We start from the raw sequence: 27,505 nt of genomic DNA, 5'->3' as shown, positions 1-27,505 counted from the left end.
CATGCATGCTGTAATCTCCTTGAATGTTATGGAATAAATGAGTCAGCCATTTGTGCCATTGCCAAGTGAAATATAAACACCGACTCTTTGTGTAACATCTGTATGAAATATTGCAACATATAAGGACACATTAAGATAAGAGACTGCAACACTCATGCAAAGCCATGAGATGGCAGCAACACTTTCTTTCTCCTGCACCTTTAGCCTTTTTTCCAAAAAAGTTGACAACATTTGACATGTATTAAATAAATATGTTTTAATGTACAAAAGATCTATAAAATACTGGGATTATAATAAATCCCTGTAGGTTTCTTGACACCATGGGAAAGCATATGTCTATCACAGTCACCACATGGTTTATGGGAATAGAAAAATAATGGTAAATATATACTTTTACTGATTATTAAAGAAGGGTCTGACTGTCAAATGGTAAAACTGTAGCATTACTACAGAATGTTAGAAAGTTTGAAAATTCTACAATTCACTTAGCAGAATTTAAAATTGACGGACATCAGAGAGTAAGTCAGTTTACTCAGCTTGAAGTCTGATTGGACACACAGGCAGAGCACAACAAAAAAACAGTTATATCATCAGCTACAACATTTATCAACAGCTGTTCTTGAGAGTTCTAATCAGCATCAAAACCATCCTAAACATCATCATTATCAATATAATTAAGTGCGTAGGTGTTCATAACAGAGTTGTGTCTTTAGCTTTTTCTTAAAGGTGCAAAGTGACTTTGCAGATCGAATGGAGTTTGGTAGTTTGTGCCACCACTGGGGGGCGACAAAAAAGAAGACTCTAGTTAGAGACTTTGGGCCCTGTTGTGAAGGTTGGCTCTGAGTCTTCCATTGGCAGAGCATAGTGGGCGAAAGGGAGTGCAGACCTGCATAATAGAGTTTAAAGTATGTTCCTAGGGATTCAAAATTAATCTCAATTTAATTTTTATTTTGCATTAGCATTTGCAACAGACACATTGCAAAAGTCTGAATTAATTGCTACAAATAGGATGAATCATTTTATTTGAACAAGAAATGCGTTCTCACTCAGCTTGCTTACGTCTTACCCATTCGATTGAGAGTTGAATGGCCATGCTTTCTCACCATTTTAATGCAGTCAGAGGAAGCTCAATCAACTATCAGCTGCCCTCAGATTAATCGTTGCCAAGTAAGTGGAGTAGAAAAAAAACTGTTTTGTTTTATTTAAATGTATTTTGGACTTAAGAGAGACACCTCACAAACACAAGTTTTGAGCCAAGCATGAAAAGCATACCAACTGTGAGGTATTGCTAATTTTCACTCTTAATATTTGGTTATTGATTGCACTTTAATTTTTATGGCAATATTATTATCAAACAAAGGTTCCTTTAATCTCGCTGTAATGGAAAAGAAAAATAGCTCTTACAGAGTGCTTTTTTCCCCTTTTTAAAGATCTTCCCGTAAATCCTGAAGCTAAATTGTAGTTAGTGGCGGTTTCTACAGTTCTCATGGGATCTATTTCATAATTTTCATCCAAAGTGTATGTGGTACACAAAAATCCCTACCAAAACATTGAGTGTATTCACACGAGGCCCTCATCTGTGACCAATGCATCGTGGGTCAGATCTCTGTTTGGCTCGCACTCCGGTCTCTGAGGCCAGCCTGCATAGCCCCAAGCCCAACAATCCCAACAGACCACTATCAAGCCCATATGACGGCAATAAAATTAATCCAAACCAGATCAAGATTTGTTTTATGACCCCTTTGTGTGTGTGCCTGTGGATGAGCAATGGTTAAGCAAACTCTTGACTCACAAAGAAAATATTGACATGTCAGCCTCGGTTCTGTCTGTCTGAAATTGTGTGTTTTCTTTATGTCTATGTGAAAAGAAACAGAAAGGAAAGGAGTACGTTTAAAGACTGAGTGTCAAAACAGAAGAATGTAAACTTTATTTTCTTCTCATTATACATCACATATTAGACATAAACATTCTACAGTACTTTTAAAAGGAGTTTATAAAACAATAATCATACAAATCAGATTTGCTCAAAATATGCTGTGGAACGCCTGACGAAGCCAGAGTCCAAATAAAAGAGACAAAACGAAGAGAAACCCGTTTTAAAAGATTTCTGAAAATCAATTCTCACTGAGTGAAAAAACAGTAGTAGAATTGAGTAAAGCATTAAAGACTCGAAGTGAGAACAAACATTGATATCAAAGTACAGCACTGCATACAGAGCATCTGTAAGAAGGCTTTCCTATGGAAACCAAGAAAAGCCTACTGGCAATTATTATTCAAATGCTGTTAATAAAAGATTAAAAGTGAATTATGTCTTTACCGTAGAAGAGGAAATTATAGTTTAATCCTTTTATTAACGTTTATCAGAGATGAGGAGTCCCATGCAATCATGCATGATACATTTCACATCAAGAAGAACTCATTATTGTTTTTAAAGAATCAAACAGTATTCCAACCCAATTTTTACATGCAGTCAGCATAAGAATGTGTATTTAAATATCCCCTTGTGAGTTATGACAGACATCTAGAAGATATAAATCAGTTCTCCATAATTATTCACTGATCCTTGTATAATGGAAATCATTTTCTTGGGATAAATGACTTGTCAAATTCTGTTTGTGTTTTTAATGATGATGAGATTAATAAAAACCTACTTGTGAACATGAGAAAACAACCTTTTGTTATTTCCAGATAATAAACTCATGATTTTGAGATAACCAATTCAAAAAATGATTACCATTTTGGCCACTTTGACCTTCCATACATTCTTTTTCAAGACAAAGCCAGACTTGTCCAGGGTGTGTGGCATCACTGGCCCATGGCCACAGAGGAGAAGGGGTGTCAGTAGAAGCCCCCCCTCCACCCCACCCCTCGATTTAAGGTCCACTGGTAATGAGTATAAAAACTAGCTCCAGCTCCTATGGTGTTTCCTGTGGAGGGTCAAGGGTCAATCTCCATGGGAACGACCGTTAGGATAGCGTCCTCATTTCCACGGCGCACAACTACTGTCAAGGTGTCGTCAGTCTTGATGGCGGCACTGACATCAGTGGCTGATGAGATCCTCTGGCCGTTTATTGAGATGATGACATCATGCTCTTTTAGTCCAGCACTGGAGCAGAGAAAGAGAAGACAGGACTGATAAATCGCTTCATGAATGGCAAAAACATCTGGATGACAGCAAAAATATCACAGCATTTTTTTAAATCCAGGCCTGATCATCTTAATTAAGGGATGTGATATTCTGGCAGTTTAGACACAAAAGGGGCGACTGGGCCTGGAAGACAAAATTGGCCAGCAAAGAGGGAACGCTGTTCACCTATGTTTCAGATCCTGGCCAATGTGCACACCGCCAATTTAAATCCAGCTGTTGTCAGCCATGGTACTCTCTTGCATCATTTCTCCACTGTATACTTTTTAATATGGGCAAAAAATGCCACAAAAATAATCCCACAAAAGGATAATGTTGTTCCATGTTAAGTCTCAACTGGTCTTCAAGTTTGAGTATGATAATAATCTGTATGTTTTTTTAAAGTTATCTTTTTGACCTTTATTGTATAGGACAGTAAAGAGACAGGAAATGTTGGGAGGAGAGAGTGAAGGATGACATGCAGCCAGGGGCTGAGGTCAGATTAGAACCCTGGGTCACTGCAATGAGGACTACAGCCTCTGAACATTGGACGCACCACATAACCGCTAGGCTGCCCGGCTCTTTCCAGATATTTTTAGATTATTTTTAGTTTTCTTTCTGGAAATAAGCATACAAATGTATGTCTCTTTTATGGAGATATACGGACCCCAAGTTATTTTAGCCATGCATTCATCAGGGAAGGGAAGTCAGAGAATAGTGAGAGACACACAAACACATTGTTTTGTCATTTTCTGTGGGATTTGCTTACTTTACAAAAAAATGCATTGACAGCTTTTCTTAACATTAGGTGTTACTTTAATTCCCACTTTAGATTTCAGGATGACTTAATAAAACAGGTTGATTTAGTGGCTTAGAGATGTGTCACATGATTTGACACAATAAAGCTATTATCCAATCCAATCCAACTTTATTTGTTAAGCACTTTAAAACAACTAAAATCAAGTCATGTGTCCCAGGTGTTTTACACTAATCCAACACATCCAACCAGGCCCTGTTTTGTTTGCTGGCATGCTGGCAAAAAACTTAAACCAGAGTAACATCTGTTGTAGGAGATTTTATGATGGAACAATCATGAGAGCACTGCAAAGTTTGAGTGCTAAGCTAATAAAAACCTATTAGTCAAACGCCGGAGTAGTAAACCTGAAATCACACACAGACTGAAGCAGTGATATCAAGTGCTGACTCGCAACACAGCTGCTTAATCACATCCAAATGTGAAAACAGGCTACCACACCTTCACCTTGCACCCATTAACACAACTGCAGCTGTAATCCACTCGTTACACCTTGTTGCTGCGATAGAGGGAAATGTAATATTCTCTGCAGCAGGGTCAAGATTTTCCAAAAAGGTCACAACCGACTTAAAAAACAGAGCAAGATGAAACGCATGGAAAATAACAGAAAATAAAAGAAACCACAGAAATGTTATTATGCATAAAAGCTGAGTAATTAAGCAAAGTATAAACTCTGACAGGGCCTCGTAAGGGCCGCCACTCTGGAGTAGGCTGGGTGAGCAGGCGCAGGAAAACCACAGCACAGCTAGTAACCTCCCAGCGTGAGGTTTGAAGGAAATAGCTGACCTCAGCGTCTCCCGAGCCCCCACTCTGCTAGAGCTGTGGTATGGGATGATTAGGGGGGTTGGATTGTGGGAGGAGGGGGATATTTCAAAGAGCCAAGCACTCCAGGCACACTGGTGTGAGCCATGAATTTACTTTCTGCCTGAAGACAGTTGTGTAGGAGGCTTTTTGTGTGTCCGAGTGTGTCTATGTGCGTATTTGACAGTTAGAGGAGGGAAATAAACCAAGAAAGGAAATGAAATATATCGTCTATTTGCATTGTGAGAGGTGAGCAGGAGTTACACGGAGAGTGATGAGAGTCTTATGAGAATAAAGTGCACGTGTGGAGCTTAAAGTGCCAAAAACGATATCACCAAAGATGAGAAGGAGTCAGAGATTTTGCAGTTACACTAAACCATGAGCTTACAACCAAGTCAGTTTGAAGTGAGCCTGAAGTTTGGAGCCATATGTGCAGAAATATGTTTCTTACGTTGCAGCTGGAGTCTTTGCAATGACCTCCATAACGTAAGCTCCAGAGGTGATGTCAGGGAAGTCATGGTGTCGAGTCTTCAGCTCTTTGGCAAGCCTAGCGACACACAAAAAAAAAAGGATGTAAATGTGGCTGTCTGAGCATAAAGAAGGCACTTATTTAATATATTTCAGAAGGTGTTTGTTGCTATTTCACGACATTAATGTGAGCAACTTACGCTGGAGTAAGAGTCATCATCCTCACACCGATATACTTCTTCTTGGCGGCTCCTCTCCCTGGAGAAGGACAACAAAAAAATACAAAAATGTAATATTTCTCGCACATGACACATCATAAATTTAGGGAATCTAGCTTTTAGGTTATCTCACTACACAAATAAATCAAGACATGCAGCCTTGTTGGCAGTCACATATAAAATACAGGTTCGACGTGCCAAAACACGACCCAAGGCAGGGTGACGGGTAGTTAAAAATAAAGTTAAAAACATGCCATATTCTGGCATTTTCTTCTTTATGGTTTATATGCAGTGTCATATTCCTGTTGGGTAATTCTGGGCATTGGTTCATTAAACTAGAAATGCTGTCAACATATCTCATGGGAGCACACAGAGATGAAAAATAACCACCACAGAAATGGTGTGCTGAATCATAATGGTCCTTTATTTGTATGAGTGCAAGGGAGGGATGTTTGTCCAAGTCATACAGCCAATTTTCAAAATGTGCCTCCCACAGCTTGTCTTTGTGATTGAGGACAAGCAATAAAGAGAAAACATCATAAGTGTTGTAGGTTAGAGCCTGTACCTCTGGACTGTCTGTCATAGGACTCAGCCAGGAACTCTTGGATTTTGTCTGAGGGAATAGCGAAGGAGATGCCGGCTGTCACTTTCAGCGTGTTGATTCCGATCACCTCGCCGTCCTTAAACAACAAACCTCAGTTTAGTTCCTCCCAACAAACAACAGTAAACTGTTAAACACATTTAATACAGTATTAATACAAAGAAGGCTCACCAGGTTTAGCAAAGGCCCCCCAGAGTTGCCGTACTGTGAACAAAAAAAGTAACATAATTTAATTGTAAAAAGAAAAAGAAAAAGTGTACCAACAATGTAGCTTCATCCTCATCCACTTACATTGATGATGGCATCAGTTTGAATATAGTCCATGTCCGAGTTGCGAAGGCCCAGTTCTTTGCCCCCTCTCTGAGTGGTGCTGACAATTCCCGTTGTGACGGTGTTCTGGAGGGAAAACGGGCTGCCAATAGCCACCACAAACTCCCCCGGCCTCAGGTCTGATGAACGGCCCAGCAACAGGACAGGAAGCTTGGTCTGCAAGTGAGAAACATCGAGACATACAACATGTTCATAGAACTGGACGGCCAAAGACAAAACAGTAATTCATGAGGATAAAGGTAATGGTCATGTAGACATTTATCTGGGGAAAAATTACATAAGGTGAACAAGAAGCAAGAAGAGGTAGACGTGTAAAAAAAAAATAAAAACAACATTTCAATAGTTCAATAGTCAAAATCCACGATTATTATTATTGGGTGCCTGTTTCGAATACGGGATGTAGTATATAATTGAAAAGCGATGGTGCAAGCTGCTTTTTGATCCTTGTTTGAACCACAGCTTTAAAGGATATGGTGTATTTTAAATATCAAGAGTGGAAGGGTAGGTGAAAGTATTTTATACATATATGTATATGTATATATATATATATATATATATATATGAGAGAGAGAGAGAGAGAGAGAGAGAGAGAAAGAGAGAGAGAGCGATACTTCTTTCTTGGTCCAGTCATGAATAAAAGGCCTTTGGTGAACGAAACACAGATATCACAAGGACGTTGTATTTTCAACTCTCCTAGCGTGTACCTCTGTAAAGGTTAATAACAACATACATTTTTCTTTTACTTCTATAACTCTACCGAGCTCAAGGTCCTTGTCTTGATCATGTGTTTTATGAGTGGACAGTAGGAAAGTCTTCTAAACACACAGCCACTCTATGCTGCATGGCAATGCTCCCAAAGAAAAACTATTACTCTTTTTCCACTCGCAGGGAGAGGCGGCATTTATGCCAAACAACTCAAAATGCAAATAATTAGGATCAAAACCTTAATTCTTGGACTGAAATTGAAGCCCAGCTGACAAATCATTCCTAAAGGGCGAGTGTGTGCCAACAGACCACAGATGCTGGAAAATGGACTGATGTGAGGTTAATAATGACTACCTTAAGCTCTGGTTAGCTCTGTTACACTGGGCAATGGAAACCAGACTACTGAGAGCTTGTCTAATGAGACAGACACAGAGAGGATATATTTATCCATCCACTGTGACAGTTTCCTTCTTCCAATGCAGTCAGAGCCCACGCGCCGCCACATCATGTTCTGTCTGTGTTGACTTTGTACCCAACGCCCTGGTGGCAGGCAAAGGCTAAAAAAAAAGAAGTAACTGTCCAGACTGGTCCTCTTACTGTATGTTTCCATCTGTTTACTCCAAGTTAATAACTAGAAGAAGTTTGTGCTCTTTGATTTGTAGATATAAATAAAATAAACTGTCAGACTATGCATGATTTCTAACAAGTTTAAGTGAAATTCAGAGAATTGGTTTGTAGGAAACTTGAATTATTTTAATGGTATAGGTACCAGTGTCCTTCACATTATTGTTACTGGTGTTGGTTTCAGCCAAATATACAGTACTGACTAGAAATTGGAATAGGTTATTGACAATTACGCTATAGTCAATATCGGACCATCAAAAAGGTTTTTACATTGCTCCAGTCTTGACCCCAAATAATGTTGCAAATGTGTAATCATGTATTGACAAAGTACGCTATATCATGAAAAAATACATATTTTTGGAAACTGCAGCCGTTACAGTTTAGCTAGAATTACCAGTATCTGAATCGGTATTTGTAAACATTGGTATCAGTATTTGTATCTGTATCTGCCTTCGATTTTGTCCAATGAAATCCCCTATCAAAAACAATTATAGCAAAGTATTGATCCAAGATCTTGAGAAAGAAATTGGGAAACTCTCATTATTCTAGTATCTGTATCGGTACCAGACCAGTATTGGGACTGGTATCAATACTGGTATCTGCATCAGCCTCCTTTTTCCAAATGTGAAATCAGGTATGAGGACTGATCAATGCACAAATCTAATACCATGTAAAAAAAAAAAAAAAAAAACTCAGGCTCAAAATATCATGTGACGATAAACATTATCTGGTGAAAAAATGGTGGAAAAATGACAAGTTTACATTTTTTAAATCATTTACGTGAGATGATAAAAAATGGCTCAGATTATGTCTGTGGGAAACTTAAAATTAGATTTTTGTTTTAGAGTTTGCTGTAAATGATCTTGAACCTTTGAGATTAAGTTATTATTAGAAGATGACAGAGATAATATGAGCTGGTAACCGAGTAACTGAGGAAGAGAACCTGTCAACGCTACTTTCCACCTTACCTCATATGTACACACACAGATACACAAACATCAACATACAAACATGTTCCTGATTCCTGTGGGCTTGTTCGAACATTGTGTAGAAGTTAAACACACACATACACACACACACACACACACACACACACACACACACACACACACCACACACACAAACTGCAGATATGTGTCCTTAAACTAGGCAACACAAGCACTTAACACAGGAGAAGCAGTGTGTAAGCCCCCCCCCCCCCCCCCCCCCCCACCCTCCCTCTGCTCCCCTTCTCTCGTCACACTCTGTGTGAGATAAGAATATAACCAGATGGAGAAGGGAAGCAGAAGAAACACACACTGAAGAGAGAGGACATCAGGTGAGTCACTGCCAGCGCATTCAGGACTCGGCTGGACCCTGCTACTGCTGTTGCTATGGGGACTGTTGCCGTCAGGTGGAAAACATGCATCTCCACAATGTCAACTCAGAGATTTTACTGCTTTGCAAGCCACAACACACCCACACAAAATCACAATGCATTCAGAAAAAATCACGTAGAAAGGGTGCAAAATGCATCACTATGCTGACAACATAACATCACCAGGGTGAGAAAGCAGAACAAACACTGATCAAGCACATTTGAAAGCTTACATATCACTTACTAATCGTGCCGACTCGGCGATCTGGAACGACTCGTGGAAAATCCTCCCGCCATGTGAGTCTGCCTCTCCTGATCTTCTTGACCACCCAAGTGACTCACCCTTCTATTTCAGATGAAGGCTATGCTGCTCTGGCACTTCACCAGAAGACACTATGGCCATATTTAAAGGCAGTGAGCAAGGTGAACGAGAGGAACAACAAACACCACAAACCACTGGAAGGAAGTCTGAGAATGTGAGACCAATGAGTCAAGCAGCGTTTCGTTTGGTGTTACATGGATGCATGGTGCCTGTGCTTGCATAACTTGCGACCAAAAAAAGATTGTTTTAAAACCGTAACTGTAAGTAGCCATCGGTTTTAGAACATGCCAGAAAGAAAACCTACATGGTTGACAAGAATAGCATTCTATTTTCTGAAAATGAAAGCAGCATATTTGCCTTTAAACTTCTGGGCGATGCCACAGATTGTCTTCTCCGAAGAAACAAAGGAATCCATGTTTTCCCAAGTTCTTTAGTTTTTAGATAAGATCGAGAAGTGGGGCAATCAGATAAAAAGAGGGAGGACTTAACAACTTTGTTTACGATGGCCAAAGAAGTAGCTGCAAGAGGCACGTGCAGTGCAAAATTCCTGACTTTTTTCCCAATATTTCGATTCTTATCTGAGTCCTGATTCTGCCTCCTGAACCCAGACAGATTTTGTCGCAGCTAGGTCATTGGGTACACCGTGGCGAGGGAATAATGGGAGATATACGACTTAAAAATGTCTGCAAAGTTCTTTAGAGATGTATCATTGTTAAATCTTGGTCTTCTGGCGGCTCGTTTTTAAAGCCATTCCACTAACTACCATTTTATGACAAGAGGACCAGGTGCAAACTTGAACTCCAGTCAAGCTTAAATGGTTTAATAGTGTCAAGGGCATGTATGTAAAAGGAGGCAGCCTGGTTATGAACCCCCACAAACTAATCTCTGTAAACTGAAACCTACACCTTGCACTGCTTAAATATATAGCCAGACTTCTTCAAAATAAACACATTCACACACAGAAGCTGCTCTGGTTGGGTCAGTGCATGACCTGAACTCTATATAAGCTCCTGGTGTTTTCACACAGAGGACTTTGAAGCAGGAAACCCACTCTCCTTTAGAAACGACATTGCTAAAACCATAAATACACTAATGTGTAGGATTTTTACTGCTGATGTCTGAACTTGTGTCCGCAGGGGCTCTGCCGCTGCAGATAAAAAAAAAAAAAAAACGGGGCAGGATTCAGCATGCGCCACATAACATCAAGGTATCAGAGGATCACAAGATCAAGCCTTAAAGGTGGCACCAAGTGTGTATTTGTCTGTGAGTCTGAGTGTGCTTGGATGCTTGTGTTTGCATTTTTGGTGGACTTGAAAAAAGATATATGTAGGTGAATGTTTTCCACTCTGTAAATATGACAGAAGTACATGTTAATCAAAACCATGAGGTAGGTCTCAAGGAATTCCTCGTTGCACCGTAATTAACATGTTCAAATCATAATGGCTAAAACATATCCTTGCTGACACCAGTACGGAAAACCACTATGGTTTCCATATGTTGTTGGTGAGGCTTTTAGTCTCTGGAATAAGAGCAAACATATGTGTGTGAGTTCTGTGTGTACGTTTCACTCTGTATAGTTTGCATTAGACATGAGGGCAACTCAGCTCCAGCTATAGACATCATCACAAAACTTTCAACTACACAAGTCACAATGAAGAGAGGAAGATGAGGTCTAGAGTTTTCATTTGCTTCAGAAAGAGTGAAACTTTGTTTACCTAAAGTATTAGGTCATGCTTTTATGAATAGGATTTAAATGTTTCCTGTGATGCCTTAAAAGACTCATCCTGTGCGAGGTTATCACTCCAGCCCTGACTTTAAAGGGGATATAAGGTTTATATAAATGGATGAATGTTTAACACCGACACTGTATATGCAGAGAATATAGAAACATGAGGGAAACCTATGCATTTTATACTAATTCCTACAGGTTTTATATGTCTAGAGCTGTTTATTGAAGTCTACAGTTTTCTTTATATGTTAGGGGGAGAACAGTGGAACCTCCTAAACTCACTGAAAACCAAATGGTTACAGTCTTCCTTGCCTTTTGTAGTCGCACAGTATCCACACACTCACAATTTGGAGAACAACACTTTTAATGTTTGAGTTAGCAGATAGTAAATGACACAACTCATTTCCTCCTGCTCCTCTAGTGGTATCTAGTCATGAAGTCTCAGAGGGTATTGGTTTAGTTCATCAATGGGGTTTGGTTCATGGTGCTCAAACTTTAAAGCCGAACATTCTGAAATTGGAAAGCAACATTTACCCAGGAGGGCATAGTTCTCATCAGGACAATTCTTCAGAGGTCTGTAGTTCCATTAAAAAAACTATTCTTAGCATGATTTTTAAAATAAACTGGTGTCAGGCAAAAAGGGTTGCTGCTTCTTTATTTTAAAAATGTCAACCCAAACAATAAAAACACCCTTAACCTTTCGAATATACTGGATTCTGAAGAAGGATTATAAAAAACTAGCCACATAAAAATAACACTAAATGCTTGACTGTGCAATTAGGGGCGAGTTTGAAAATGCGTTTATCCTTAGCAGGCTTAAATATAGTTCAGGTGCTGTTACAGGATTGAAATGCCAAGGACTAATCATGGACTTATATCGTTTTAGTGATTTAATGACAGTGAATGACTGTAATGGTGGTTTGATTTGAAACTTTTCTATCACGCCTCAAGGATACCAAAAGTGACGTAAATGCCAGTAAGCCAAAACTGTTTTGGGCATCGCTGCTGCCTGTCCAGTGGACTTGGAAAACAATCACAAAGCCAAAAAGACAGAATGCATCAAGACCCAAAAGACAGGCAAAAAAAAAAAATGGGACCATGTGTGTATTTTTCTTGGCTCTTTTCCCAGCTGACAGTTTCCTTAAGCTTGGGAACCATTTTGGTTACAAATACAAGACATGAAAGAGAGAGGTGGGGTTAGGAGGAGGGGAGGAGGATGTGATCCATTTCCCCTTCAGCTGTCTCTGAAGGACGACATTCAGTGTCTCTCCACAGGCAATGGAGTGTGTCCCCCTCCAATGAGCCTCCTTCCACCCCACCATTTACACACACACACACACACACACACACACACACACACATTTGTGTGAGTTTGCATTAGTCCCTCAGTACTTTTAATCTCGGGAAATGCTGACATCCCTTAGGAAACATTTACCCTGTGATTCTGATAAACAGATAAACACAAAAACACGTGGCTAATTGGACACACATTCCTTCTTTTCCCTTTCCGCACAGACACAGAGACACACATACACACACAAGCATGAATATGAATGCATATTCCAATAATAGCCCATGCTGTCCAAACCAGAACCAGGCAAATTTCCCAGAGAGGCTGGTTTTGAGACTCTCAATACTAGGTGGTAATATAGAGACAAAAAGTGTTTTAGTTTTGGGGGGGGGACCTTATGGGAAACATGAGACCACTTTTCCATGCCACACTGTTATTAGAGTCACTTCAAACTGTTTCATTTCCTTTCTTAGGGACTTGATCCTCAAACTGAAACAATCAAATGCCATTATTTTTTCAATAGCTGGTAAGCTTCAAAACATAATGAGAGACTGCATGCTTTCAATGACAAATAAAGTGCCAATGTCTCATGGTGTTTGAAAAAAAAAAAAAAAAAATCAAAAATCAGAATTCTAGCATACATTAGTGGTTAACAATGGGGGCTAATTCACCACTTTAAAGAATAAGTCCTTACATTCCTAATGAATATACTCATCAGCTCATCTTTTTTGGACTGCAGTAATTGATTGTAGCTTGCAGATTTCACATATTTCCATATAAAAATACTGTATATAAAACTAACTCGGTTATCAAAGCATGCTATACGATTATTTCTTGGAATTTAAAGAGAAAAGCTTCTAAAGGAAAATCACACATTTACTGGGAATGACGTTATCACAGGTAGCAGGTTTAGCTGCAGTTGCTACTGTTTACTCTCTCAATAAGAGACAGCAGAAGCTAACTGAAGCTTTCTCTGGTACGCGTTAAAATAATGTATTAAGCTAACAAAATGCTTACTATTTGCCACAGAAAATGCATTGCTTTTTTTTTTTCCATTGAAAGGGCACCTGAAGTGGTCCTTCCATGTTTTCTCCACTTAAGGGGACCCCAGAGTTCCCTGCGACATGATTTCTTAAAGGGAGTTCAGAGGGTCATTCATCATGTTTTCTCCACAAGATGGGCATCTTGGAGGATTTTGTAACACATTGTAACCACTGGAAGAACAGCCTAAAGGGGTCTGCATCGCACGTCCACAACTAAATGGCACCCTATGGGACACATTCGGCCCCACAACATTAGGTTCACTGCATTCAGCTGCATTTGCAGTCTAAATAACCCAAGGTTAATGACTGCACAGTCCATTCCATAAAATGGTCTGGATTGATATGGAAAATTCCAAGTACAGAGCATATGAGTGTTTTGAATGACGGCATGGTGACTTCCAAGTCTGGGGGGGGGGGTCAGTATAAGTCATCATGGTGAAATAAATCATACTGACTTATTTTTGCAAGCCAGCAGCAAGATTGAAAGCCAGAGTGAGTCTTTCCAAGTTAATCTAAATGAATCCAATTTATTATATGCATTTCTAAGATAATGTGACGTGTCCAAGTTCTGAGTAAGAGAATGAGGTTATTGAGAGATCTTTCAAAACCTGAAGCACAATGACATATATCTTTATTGTGCTGTTGCCACATCACACAGTGCACTCATTAGCTTATTAACTCGCAGTTCTCCAGACATACTGTATGGATACGTTTTCCAGGCCTTGACCACATCTCTCCCTCTTTCTCTCTCCCTACTGTTCTCTCCCCCCCCCCCAAAACTCGCTGCACAGGAACAAGTGAGTATAGCACTTTCCCCCATTTCCCTTCTGAAGTTCCAGCTGCTGTAGACGGACTAATGTATTCCCCAGAGCTGAAGGCCAGACCACAGCCCCAGGAACGACTGGGCCTTGCTACCAATAAACCCCCAATTTCTCATAGAAACTGCAGAGTAAGAATAGAGAAGCTCAGGGAAAAAGTTAAACTTTCTCACTCGTAAACTGGTTAAATTGTTTAGTGATTATCAGCTGCTTCTGGACTGCTGACTGCAATCCTCTTTAATTTAGTAGAGAGAAAGCTGTGAGGAGTAGAATAAGGGCGAGAAAGCATACACTGATGGGAATTTTGCAGGGGAGTGTGGAAGAGTGTAGACTTCCAGTGCCAGTCAGAATTTTAAACTCACATAATTTTGCAACAAAAGAGCCCAATTTTTGCCCTTTGAGTCCAGCAAAACATCTCATTCAAACTAAAAAGGAGAAATTGTAAGGTCAAATGTTGTCTGTATGTGTGCATACTTTTGTTGTAGTCCCATATACTGCTTTACTACAACACCCATTTTTTATGATGGATTATGTTGAATATAAAATCAGGGATATTTTTTTTTTATTGTAGGATTGTGGTTTGACATTTAGACTATTGTCCACTTAAGCCCCAAAAATGAGAACTTGAGACTTGATTTGAGACTTGGAATGACTTTCTAAAAAGTTGAATAGTAACCTACTGCCCTGTAAAATAAAATAAAAACAGAGAAAGGCAGAAACAAGCAGGCCTTGCTTTAACACTCACATAAATTTAACTTGGACTCCAGTAGAAAAATGCTTTGAGAGCACTTTGTAATCCAATACATTCACACTGATGTGTCCTGGAAGAAGGTTGTATATTTTAAAGCTGGAATTAAGAGTTATTATTTTTTATGTACTGAAATTAAACACCCTCCCACTATAGGTTCAAATGGCTATATTTACACTTCAATGTCATTCAAATTGAGAACTCTGCACAACCTCCTGCCCTCTCATTAAACTCACTCATCCTCTAATTTCCTCCCATAACAACTCTCACAGCTCACACATTCACCCACAAATACACACACACAATAAATTTCCTTCATTAGCACAAATAACCGTTTAAATCCAAATCTTGCAGCCTCTCCAAAGTGACCTAAGGTCTTCTGGGGCTCCATCTCTGACAATGATGACCAGCTACGGCTTCACACTTTATCAAAACAAGGTCACTCATGGTGCTGAATGTGTTTTTTTTATTAGGATGACACCCTGAATACATCTGGCTGTCATTTGATTACAATTACCCTTTTTTATTACAACCACCTGTTGTTTACCAGCCAGTAAAGTCATGGTGTCAGGCAGAGGAATGCTACAAATACATTTAAGGGGAAAAGGGAGTGAATACATTGCTGCATGCAAAGTATGAACAAGGACCTCTTCCATGATGGCAACAAGATGCTTATTTATTGCAGTCTTTTAAAGCATGAAGTATCATATATTTCTAAATCTATAAATACTGATTTGACACAAAAAAGCTGTACATGGTGAGCATGTAATGCAACAAACATGGCAAAACCCCTCCATTATATTTCAGACTGTCATCAACGTACAGAGCAGCTTTTATCATAGGATGAACAAAAACAAAGCAACTGTCACTATTCTTTTCGGCACCCGTGGCTCACATAGTCAGCCAAACAAAAACCTGAATCTTTTTACCTCTTTTCAGACCCAGAGGGCTTTGTAATACATCTTGTGGTGCTGTCAAGGACATCTATTCAGCTGTGTCACCCAGCCATGAGAGTGAGCTCTACAATGCACTCTGCTCTACTATGACTCCCAGTCAATAGGAGCTGGATCTCTGCCACAAATTCCTCCACATTACTGCAGGGAGTGATTATCATGTAACGTCCAGCAGACAGAGAAATAAACACAGACAGACAGAGACGAGGAGCGAACAGGAGAGTAAATGTAGCAAGCATATGATGTGTGCATTTAAGTGCAGGTATATATTTACCCTTTTTATGTCAAATGTCAACACAGGCTTTAAACCAACAACAGGTATTTGATTGTCCCTGATTCTAAGACGACCTATACTGTAGATCCTGTCAGTTGTTTACTTGGCTTGATGTGTCTTAACACTAACAGCATATGCACTGACTGCAGTCCAGCTGTCTTTTTAAGACCTAGCTGACTACACCTGCATTCTCAATTCACTTTACTAGCACTTCAAATAATCTCCCAGACTTAGAAACACTTTCAGAAGAATAACAAAGAGCAGGTTGATGTTCTGATCTTTGTACTAGCTCACACGTGTCCTAACAGCGTATCGAGTCGCATCACACATGATCACACACTCACTGTCCACACTGCATGTGTTAAATATTAAATTCTCTGCTCTGTGAATTTCAGATTCCCCTAGTAAACAGTACAACATTTAGTTATTTTGTATAGAAGGTCGACAAACGCATTTGTGGTGCTTTGCATTGGCGAGCTGTTGAAAGTCAAAAGTCAAAAGTTCAACATTTCAATCACGGATGTGGATATTATTTATGCCCCGTTATCTCCCCTTTGTAAAACAAGCAAACAAGCTCTGCTAAGTGGGCAGTTAGGACACTCCTATAGGAAAGAATAGAATCAAACAGATTTTGTCGCTGTTAGGACACGCTCTCTAAAAGAACAAATAAACTTTGCCAAGAGTACATTTTCCGATTTTCTCATTCCAACTCATTCGTAAATGTTCTCATAAAACGGGCTATTCTTAGGTTCAAGAGCAATAAAACAAATCACATGTGAAAAGGAGGGAATGAAAGTTAATCTAAGTTAAGTGGCAAAGAAGAGGAAATATATCCTCCAATTACCATTTTCTCTTGATTCAACCAAGACGTTCACACTCACAATGAGACAAAGAGTATTTCAATAGAGGAATGATGTGCCATCTTGGTAAAAAGAACCTTTTCCGCTTTCTTCCCAAGACTCTCCGGTCTGTTTGCTAATGCTAAAGCTCAAGCCAGGGAGATATTACCTAGCATAAACAGAGAAGAAGAAAACCAGCTAGCATTGCTCTGTCCAATGTGTTTGAGCCATAAACAAACAGAAATATAAAAAAATATCACTTTTTGTTTCTACAAGGATTTAAAGTCAGTTTTATTCCTTGGCAACAGTTGCTAGGCGCAGTGACCTTTGAAACCTTCACGCTAACTGCAAACACACATGAGAGTGGTGCATATCTTTTTCACTTTCAGTCGGTAAGAAGGTAAGAATTCAATTTACCTAAATGTCGAATTATTATTTAACTTGAGTGAATCTGCTTGTGGCTGTTAAATAGCCAACTTTCATCAATGACATACTTAATAACTAAACATAGCTAGTTTTGTCACTGTGTTAGTCAACCACTTTGACTTACAGGTGCATCGATCTTGATGAGGGCGATGTCTGATTTCTCATCCACGTCCTTGATTTTAGCATCATAGGTGCCGCCATTCTTCAGTTCCACTTTCACTCTGTGCTTGTTGGCCACGACGTGGGCATTGGTCACGATCTGGCCATCTTCTGACACAACAAAGCCAGAACCACTGGCCACTGCCACCTCCCGCTTGGAATAGGTCATCCTATGAGGGTAAGGGTAGGATGGATGATGTTATTCATTTCACTCGTTCAAAGCTGCTACTTCTAAATGAACACACTGAGAATACACCAAAGCTGATGCATGATGTAAGAGCAGTGTAAGACACAAAAATAAAGAGCAAACAAAAACTGAAGTGTGTGAGTTGATAAATATATAAACAGATGGCCCTTAAGTAGGGTATTTAAAGGTGAGTTGGGGGAGATTAAGAACTCTTGAAAATAATAAGAGTAGAAAACAAACAGTACCACTGCAGCATCAACATGGAAGAAGACGAATAATGGAAATGAAAGCTGCAGACGTTCAAGGAACACTTAAAAAGACACAGTGAGACAGAATGGAGGCGACACGGATGATGAAGGACGAGAAGCACAAAAACAGAGCATAAAAGCTGGGGAGACGATGAAAAGAAAAGACGTTGAAAGATTCAAGTGGAGGGTAAGGTGCTCTGCCAACTAGTGTGGTCTGGTAAAGTACACAGGTGGGCTGTAAATTCTAGACACACACACACACGCACGCAAACACAGAGATGCAGGAGCCTTACTTGCGGTAAAGTTCAATATGAACCACAGACGGAGCGATTTTCTCCACCACGTCAGCGATGAAGTTGTATTTGTGTCTTGGGCTGTCTGGGTTGTCCTGAGCTGAAAATTCCACACACAAAAACACACACTATGTGAGATGAGTTAAAACAAACACAAGAGTCCCTGAAATATAGGATGCTGAAGGAGCTGTGCAAAAAATAGAAGAACAGCTCTTTATAATAACACAGAGAGGAAAAGAAAAGATGACGTTTGATCCGTGGTTAACAATGTCTGGGTCAAGACTTACGTATACACACACACACACACACACACACACACACACACACACACACACACACACACACACACACACACACACACACACACACACACACACACACACACACACACACACACACACACACACTCTAATTCATCTAGAAACCCTGATTTTAACAAGTCAAATACTCTACCTTTGCCCTTAACTCAACCCTTGGTTGATTGTATTCACATACTACCATCAAGGGGTCTTTTCTCAAGACCAAACTGGTCCACAAAAAAAGACTCTTGCGCACAGTCTAACACTTTGAGTGAGGACATTCAAGTTTCCTTGAATCATCCATCCCACCATTCATCCAGTGTTGGGCAAGTCCAGGAATGTTGACTGATTTACCTGGTAATTAAGTCTTGCTCAGAACAAAGTTCAACCAAAGCCAGAACTTTTCTCTCAGAGCTTTTCATCCTTCTATTCATAAACTATTATTCTGCCACGTATACCTCCAATTGCCTTGTCTCACAAGAACAACTTTCTGTTGCACTCGTAATATTCTCCAGGAGGAGAGGATCAGAGACACTCTAAAGCCCTTGGATAGCATTAATTGCAGTGAAGGGTTAAGGTAGGAGAAAGATACTTTCTCTTCACTTAATGTGCAGTTAAGCTAACACAAGCATGGAATGAGCACCGTCTTGCCTTACCAAATGCCTCTAAATTATATGGTATGATCATTTAGCAGCCCGCAAGGGGAACATTCCCAAGTGCTATACGGTATCTGGATTTCTCAATCCAACCTTCCTGTCAGATTCTATCTATCTATCTATCTATCTATCTATCTATCTATCTATCTATCTATCTATCTATCTATCTATCTACATGCTAAATTATTCTGTTCATGGGTTCTTTGGCACAGTATGGCAAACTAACTGCACTGCTCAAAATGAAAATGCTAACATGTTTATTTGGCAATGATCACCATCTACAACCAAAGCAACTAAGGATTGATGGACTGAAACTGTGAATTTCAAAGTTCATGTTGTCAACATCTTGTCACAGAAGGGTTGCCACTTGGTTCTCTCCCTCCCTCCCTGACTCTCCCTCTATATGTCTCCCACAGCATAGTTTTTTTGGACCGAATGATAATAAAGCATCCGAATTTTAACGTGAAGAAGATTTTTTTTTTTTTTTTTAAAGACCAACACCCTAAAACTGTATGACATCTGAGAACACCTCTGTGGCAAACAGCCTGTTAAGTGAAGAGTAATTCATGTACATATTTCACTGACATGACTGAGCACGCACCTTTTCACCACTTCCTGTATAGAATCGTTCGTAAGTGAATGATGACTACAAGTAGAGATGGAGGTATAGGAGACTGAAAAAGAGTAGAAACTAGCTTGGTGCAGATAAAAAAAAATTCTACATTGTTGAGTACTAGTTCACTTTTTGGACTGCATGGGAACTTTTGAACCGGGAACTTTGAACATGAACTAGTTCATTTTAATATGTGTGAACTTACCTTTGAGCCAACTCTTTTTAAGTGTGAACTTTCACAGCACCATAACTGTCTGTACAACATGTTTAGATATTGAGGATAACTGGAGATTTTTAAAGTTGGGGGATGTAAAGAGAAAAAATCAGGGGAAGATAATCTGGACCAAAGTTCACTCCATTAAATTATTATTAAGCCATTTCCCTATTTTAAGATTTTGTCAAAATGGTGGCTAATGGACTAGCATTGCCAAAACTAACATGATGCAGCTAGCATAAAAGAAGTCAGTCATAAACAAGTGGCAGCAATTTAGCCCAAACCCTTGTGCATTTCTTTAATGAACCTTAAAACTACAGATCATATATTTTTTTTTGCTTAACGTTTAAAAAGTTTCTCATCAAAGTCTGAGAGAGGAGTAATGGAAATGTTGGAAGCTCTTCCCACATGCTAGCTTCACACCCAGTGGGGTTTGTGGTCCGCTCTGACAGGATTACAGTTATAGAGAGTCGGCCCACTGTCTATAACCTGTGTTTTGTATCTGGATTCAAACCAGCTGTCAGTCTCTTCCAATTCAACACGTTGTGAATACTGCTGCCTTCTCACATACACAAATACAACACAAGTGATGATAGCAGACTTTAAGGCTCAGTGGTGACAATTTATTTGACATGGTAAGTCATAAATCAGATTTTCTGCAAAGCTGAGTTAAATTAGAAAGCCTTGGCAATCATTGTTGCTCGATTTATGTGCTTTGACAGATTATTTCACTGTTGAACTGGGCTTTCAAAGGCTTTACTGTTGTAGAGGACTTGTGATCACGATTGTAAAGCAGTTGTGTCTTTGAAAATGACCTATTTCCCTTCTTGAGGGAAGAAAGTGAGAACAAGAAAAAAATGAATTGTTATCATTAAAGATACTTTTCCACTCTTACAGGACATGCAACATGAATAATTTACTTTAGAGACTGTTGCTTAAAAATAGGCCATTTTAAACTTATTGAACCGAGTACAAGACAGAACAAAAGATCCAAAGTGACCCATTGATGCTCAGAATAGCACTTCATAAATTAAAAACGTTAGCATCAACAATGTGGGTTTCCATTTAGTTTTGATCTAACTGAGGAAAGTTTTATGCGTATTCTCACACACACCACTTAACAAAGCCCAAGTTTAGAGATTGTGCAGGAAAGGGAAAACAAATGTTTAAGGCGTACAGAGGAGATCAAATTTCAGTAACCTGGATGTTCTGACACAATCTAGTCAATGATGCTCATGCTCATAATATAGGCCTATGCACTCACTACAGAGCTTGAATGACAAACTAATATTGAGTTTAAGGACTGATTAACTTGATTTCAACATCCTCCTTATAAAGATCCATATAAAGTAAAGTGTACGTTAACAATAACCAGAATGATTATTTATCAAGTCAAATCAGGCATTCAAACACAACTTTCGCCAGAGTTTGTATAAAGGCCCTTTCTTCTCTCCCTCCCTCGCGCTCTCTCTCTCTCTCTCTCTCTCTCTCTCTCATAAACACTCAAAAGCCCCCAATCATCTTCACCCTGTATACCCATTACCCCCTCCCCTCTCTACACATTGACCTTCACCACAAGAGTTCCCTCAGCCTCTTTTCTCCCCATTCCGAGAACCTGCTGTTTTATTGGAGCCTGCCGACGGAAGCTGATCTTTCTTTTCCCATGTTCTGGAGAGATGTGGATACATTAAGTTTGGGCTTTTTTTCTTTATGCACTGACATCTCATTAATACACACTGTGTGTCTTCTGTTGGGCAAACTGAGGCCAACCAGAGCCAGGGCGGTGACTAACGAGTGAAATGAAAGCAAAGATGTATTTTCTTTGCTGAAAAAAAAACATACAATTAAATGCATGTTCTGTTGTTTCCTTTGTATCCTCTTCTGTCCTAACTATAGCTTTAAGCAGAGCGTTGGGAAATGTGGTAGCAGTTACTTTGTTCTGTTTATTATGAATTAGGTCATAGATTTTGGTTTAATGTGATTGTTAGAGCATTAAAGTTTTGATTGAAGCCCAGCTCACTGCAATCAAGAAAATAGATTGTTTGGGCTTCACTGATGTTTATAATGTTACAGAAACATCCTGGCAACAGCTTTTGAGTACCTCCAAATAGATTTTTCCGTTTTAAAATGTGTCCTTTTGTAATTCAAGTTCAAGCCCAAAAACTGCATTTTTCCATCAGAGACCTCAATAAAGGGTGAAAACACACAATAAATCCTGAAGCACACATCTGAGAGTGGAAAGTTTCTACAGCTTAAGAAGAATTTTCTATTTCCAAACCATTTCCTTCTGCTTTTGATGTCAGAAAATTATGTACCTGAATCATTGTACAAATATATGGCAGCTATAAGACCATGCTAAATGTGTTTTTTTTTTTTTAAATAATTTTACTTTGAATAAAGGATTATTGTTCAATTACCTGGAGAAACAGAATAATTATGTACCTCAAGAAAACAAGAGATCAATCCCTCTTATTAAAGCTTCTTTTAGGCAACACAGGCAGATAAACTGTATTGTTTTGATTTTCTGTCAGAGTTAAAATCCACTGAACACTGAAGACTGAACTGGAAGATTATTAAGAGGAGAGCATGTCAGTGCACACTAACATTGTTAAATGTTCTTGTTATCTTGATAAATCTCCGTTTTCTTTTTATCAAGATAACCATATAAATTAGCCATACCATGAAAATATTAGCTTGGTTATCTCAACATAATAAAATGATTTACTTGAAATCAAGATAACAGGAATACAGTATTTTCTTAATAACCGCAGTTATTGTTTCCTTATTTAATACAAACATTTTTCAAGGTTAGAATCAACATATCAATGTAACATTAAGTATAGTTCAATACTGTCCAGCAGAGAAAAGCGGGTTTGGGAGTCAAATAATGTTACCCGGTGAAGTACGATTTAGACTTGATACACAAGAGAAGGAAAATGGCAGAGCTGAAGCAAGAGAATCACAGGAAAGAACAGGAAGGAAAGTAGATGAGAGAAACAGACGAACAGACAGACAGAAAGAGAGACGTGACATGCAGATACAGGAGAGCAGACAGACGGATAGAATAACATAAAGAAAAAAAAAACATTCACAGAGACGATGGTTTAATATTATGAGTGGCTTAGACAAGTCAGGGAAAAATGTGCACATTCAGCACATGTTAGTCGGGGTCGCAGAGTGTATTCTGCAACATCAGCCAGCAACTCCAGAAAGAGTAACACAGTGACTCAGCAGCTATAAATTCTATGGGGCTTTTAACTTGATTAAACAGATAAATAAGGAAAATGAATCCCATAAGCAACCTCCAGTGATGACATACAGCCCACGGTAAAGTGCCAAAATTGAAATCCCTCAACTGGCCACTAGAGGGTCTTCAGAAGTGAGTCGATCCCCATTAACCCCCGTGTTAAAATGCCAAACATTACATTAGATATAAACATATTCAAATGCATTTACAAAAAACAGATAGGTCTCTATATCTACTCTATAGATGACAACTTCCCAGGGTGTGGATTGTTTTTATAGCTTGCACATATAAATTATATTGGGGCTTAAAGTTTAGAATATTTTGGGTTGTGGCCACTTTGAGTGAAAGGTGGATGCATGTGTCAAGTGTGTTGTCATGCAAAAATAAGACAAAAAACCAGGCACTCTGTTCTGTAAATTGCACCAACAGACTGCCCAAGAATTCTTTGCCTCAGCTTTTTTGGGGAATTAAATTACTGTAATAGTAAACACTGAATAGCAGGTATCCATGTCTGCGCTCACCATGCACGGCTTGCTTGGTATCATTGTTTCCAAGTTCAGGATTCTTATCGCATTTACCTGAAGAGTAGATAGTGAATCAGTGGTAGAGACATCCAGTTGACTTCATTCAAAGTGGTGAGTTTGATACAGTCTACAAGCTCTCTGGACTCCTTTAGTCTAACAATGATAACCCAGTCAACTACAAACACAAATTGAATCTCGTGTTGAGGGAACCACTGTGTCTAACAAGCTTCTTTGTCAGCAAATGAATTAACGTTGAGTATTGACTGAAATTGTACAACTTTGATAACTCAGCATTAGCATACCCCCGTCTCTTCTCCTACTCTATACAGTCATCCAAATACAACTCCCATTGAGGCTTTACAGCTTTGTACAAACTGATGGGTAAAGTAAAAATGGCAACGCTGTACTGATATACCGCTTAATTTAGCATGTGTTTTTTTAGCTACATTATGTAATTTCTGTGTGAAAAAGGGACATCAATATCTGCCTGGTCCAGTGGATGCATACCATTTAAGTTCAAGTTGGCATTCTTAGTATAGCCTAATGTCTTTTTTTAGTCCTTCCAGTATCGCTATCATAAAGGCTGGAAATTGCCAAAAAAAAAAGCACTGTAAAATAAACTGGGTCATTTAAAACAAATATGAACCCCCAGGTCACAGAAATATTTGACCTAATTTTCCATGCCAAAGTGAACACCTTGCACAATCAGCATCTTTACAATCCAGACACGAAATGACATCATGCAAAGTGTACTCTCCTATATATGTTTTCTTAACATGGGGCCTAGAGGTGGGAATACTTAAAGGAGCTCAGAGGGTGCGGGGCGGGTTTTCTTAGCAGTGTTGACTGCAATTTGTAGTCTACAGCATAGATCTCATCTAATGCCAGAGGTGGTCTGGAAAGGCTGATAATGACAGCACTATTCACCAACAGCTTGGACAGAGGCGGGTCTAACGCACTAAATGAAAAGTGACTTGTTTTAGTGCAGCTTAGGAACTTTTCACTTGGTGCCTTGAAAATATCAACAGCACTCACCACAGTGCTTTTCTTCAGACATGGTTAGCAGCCTGAGCATGACATAACCATTTAAGTTGCTTACACGACTGACAAACAAACGTGGCGATACAGTCTGCGCTACCGCCGCACCCACATGGTTTTTGATCTCGGTGTAAACCTTTCCCCCAAAAATATGGGTTGCTAATTTTGTGTTTTCCTCATGTGTCTCCTGCCTGTCTTCAACAGTAGACGAATTATGGCTCCAAATCAGTGGCAGACATTCCTTCATGTGACTAGTGAGTGTGATTTATGAGCGACAACAGAAACAAAAAAAGACAGAAAGCGACACTGAGAGAGAGGAGGAGAAGACGGAGGAAGGAGTTTGGGGGTGGGGATGTAAGTTTCCAAGCTTTGAGGAAAGTTATTGGTCTTTGAGGCAGCAGGTGTTGAAGCTCTTCATTCAGAAGTTTTAAAACGCACACGTGGTGTATGCTTCAGATGGACATATGTGAAAAACATACACCACAAACTGGAGAATGATACAATGTCTTTACCACCTGTAGACCTCACATGTGTGCAGGTGTGTGTGTGTTGAAGTCAGAACATATTCCATCATTCAAAGATATCTTTCAAGCATAGTATTAATGATGATAAATCGCTCTCTGATTTAACCGTACAGGAGTGAAAAATGATTTCTGTATATGATTGAGCTTCACTGATTAGGCTGACATTTTGATAAAACACCGCTCCATTCTGAAACACTCAGTTACACAAATATATCACCTCACTGCTGTTTAATATCAGCTTATAACACTTATCAGGCTATAAAAATAGCTTTCGGCAAACTGCATGGACTGGCATGAACTGCACAGTGTGAAAACAATCGGATTTGAGCCATGTGACTGCAGGTTATGAATGCCAGAGAGAAAATCCTTCCATCAAGCTTTACATCAGAGCTCATGACTTCATTCAACCAGGGGGGGAAATCAGAAATAGTTCTGTGATCCATTCTAATTGTAATGCAGGAACAAGAGGGGGACAAACGTGAATAGTAGCTCTTGTTATCCCAGACACACGGGGTTTGTTTGCCAATGAATGCAGCTGTGAACTGTTACATCTGTGTGAAAGTCAAACCACACACATCAAGTGAGGAGCTGATGCAAAAAGTGAGGATGAAATGGCATACAAAAAAAAAGACCAGTAACAGATTTAGTGAAGCCAATCGGAGCATGCGGTCAATTAAATTAAGATGTCTGTGTCAATAAAACGAAGACATTTGGAAGCCATGAGAGAAAAATAGTTTACTAGGACGAAAGTAGCCTACTCAAAATGCAGAATAATCACTGATGAAGTCAAAACTATCCAAATATCTATCAACTCTTATCAACATTTCACTTTTTTGGCGTCTTTTTTTAAACACGATTTCAACACCCCCGGGCTCACCTTTCCCGCAGGCTCCCCGCTGAATGAAGAGTACAGGTGGCTGCTGCAGCTTCTGCGCGCGGCGGCTGACCCTCTTCAGCTCGCAGATATTTCGGTAAGACACCCCATCGCTTCCACAAACCGGGTCGGTGGCTTTGCACACGCAAGTCCCGCTCTTACTTCTCCTCCTCACCGTCACAGAGTAAACCACCCCGCCGGACACCGAGCACTCAAGCCCCTCTCCGCACACCGGGTCCCCGAGCTTACCGCTGCCGCCGCAAGCTTCGCCCTCCGCGGACGCGCACACCTGGCAGCAGTGGCAGGCGTCGAGGGCTTGTCCCGCAGGGCAGTCTGTTTTTGGTACCCTTGGACACATCGACTTGTCACACCGAGCAGGACATCCGATAACATACCGGCTGTTGATTTGCGCGTCTGCTGGCAATGACGCAAAAGCTACGATTACGCACAAAGACCAAAACATATTGTTCAAACTAAAAGTTTTTTAAAGTTTTTTAAAAAGCAAATCAAGTTTTGGGAGTTCCAACAGTGCGCTCCCTGCTTGCAGTGTTATGGGATGAGAGAGCTCAGTAGTACAGAGGGGGGAGTCACTTCAGCTGGAGAGGCATTTAACAGAAACTCCACTGCGCAACCAATTACGCGCCTTCACGTTTTTGCTGGCAATGCATCACAGAAGAAAAAAAAAAACTCGCTGCCTCGATAATCACAACAAGCCTGCTGATTGGTGCATTTACATTACGTGCAAGACGGAAAAGCTGCGTTAAAGCTGGTATGGGAATAAATGAGTATTTAAGAGCTGTACAACAAAATGAAAAGTAATCAAGTTCTACATACATTTCTTCTCTCTTCTGCCTCCTTCTGAGTGGGGTTGAGAAGTTCAAGTTCACTCCACCCTGCCAATGTTTTGCTGACATTGGCATTGACCCTGATTATATTATATACAAACAAATGAAGAGAGAGAATTAAAACCCCAGTAGTGCTGCCCAGATGTTTTATATGCTGCACAGCCCTGCAGGCTAATTTCCTGCATGTTCTTTTAACTAGCCTCTTAATGAATTAGTCACGCCTGGCATTCACACAAACCCTTATGGCTATTTAGGAAAATCGGTGGGGCAAAATAAAAAAATAAAAATAACAAGCTCCA

At 39.7% G+C, this 27,505-nt stretch overlaps 1 protein-coding gene across 1 annotated transcript; it reads right to left on the bottom strand.

The window, feature by feature from the left end:
• Positions 1-1,898: 1,898 nt before the first annotated feature.
• LOC109990813 (serine protease HTRA1A) lies at positions 1,899-26,965 on the bottom strand. Its single transcript, XM_020643040.3, has 9 exons — positions 26,365-26,965; positions 18,373-18,472; positions 17,610-17,814; positions 6,318-6,512; positions 6,198-6,230; positions 5,991-6,105; positions 5,408-5,465; positions 5,191-5,286; positions 1,899-3,106 (listed from the first exon to the last, which is right to left on the bottom strand). The coding sequence occupies exons 1-9, from the start codon at positions 26,822-26,824 to the stop codon at positions 2,938-2,940; spliced, it is 1,431 nt and encodes a 476-aa protein (XP_020498696.1). The 5' UTR covers positions 26,825-26,965; the 3' UTR covers positions 1,899-2,937.
• Between the last annotated feature and the right edge of the window lie 540 nt (positions 26,966-27,505).

This window comes from Labrus bergylta, chromosome 10 (genome assembly GCF_963930695.1).
Source record: "Labrus bergylta chromosome 10, fLabBer1.1, whole genome shotgun sequence".
In the NCBI taxonomy this organism is placed as follows: domain Eukaryota; kingdom Metazoa; phylum Chordata; class Actinopteri; order Labriformes; family Labridae; genus Labrus; species Labrus bergylta.
The sequence above is the reverse complement of the archived record's forward strand: the minus strand, read 5'-3'. Positions and strand labels throughout refer to the sequence as shown.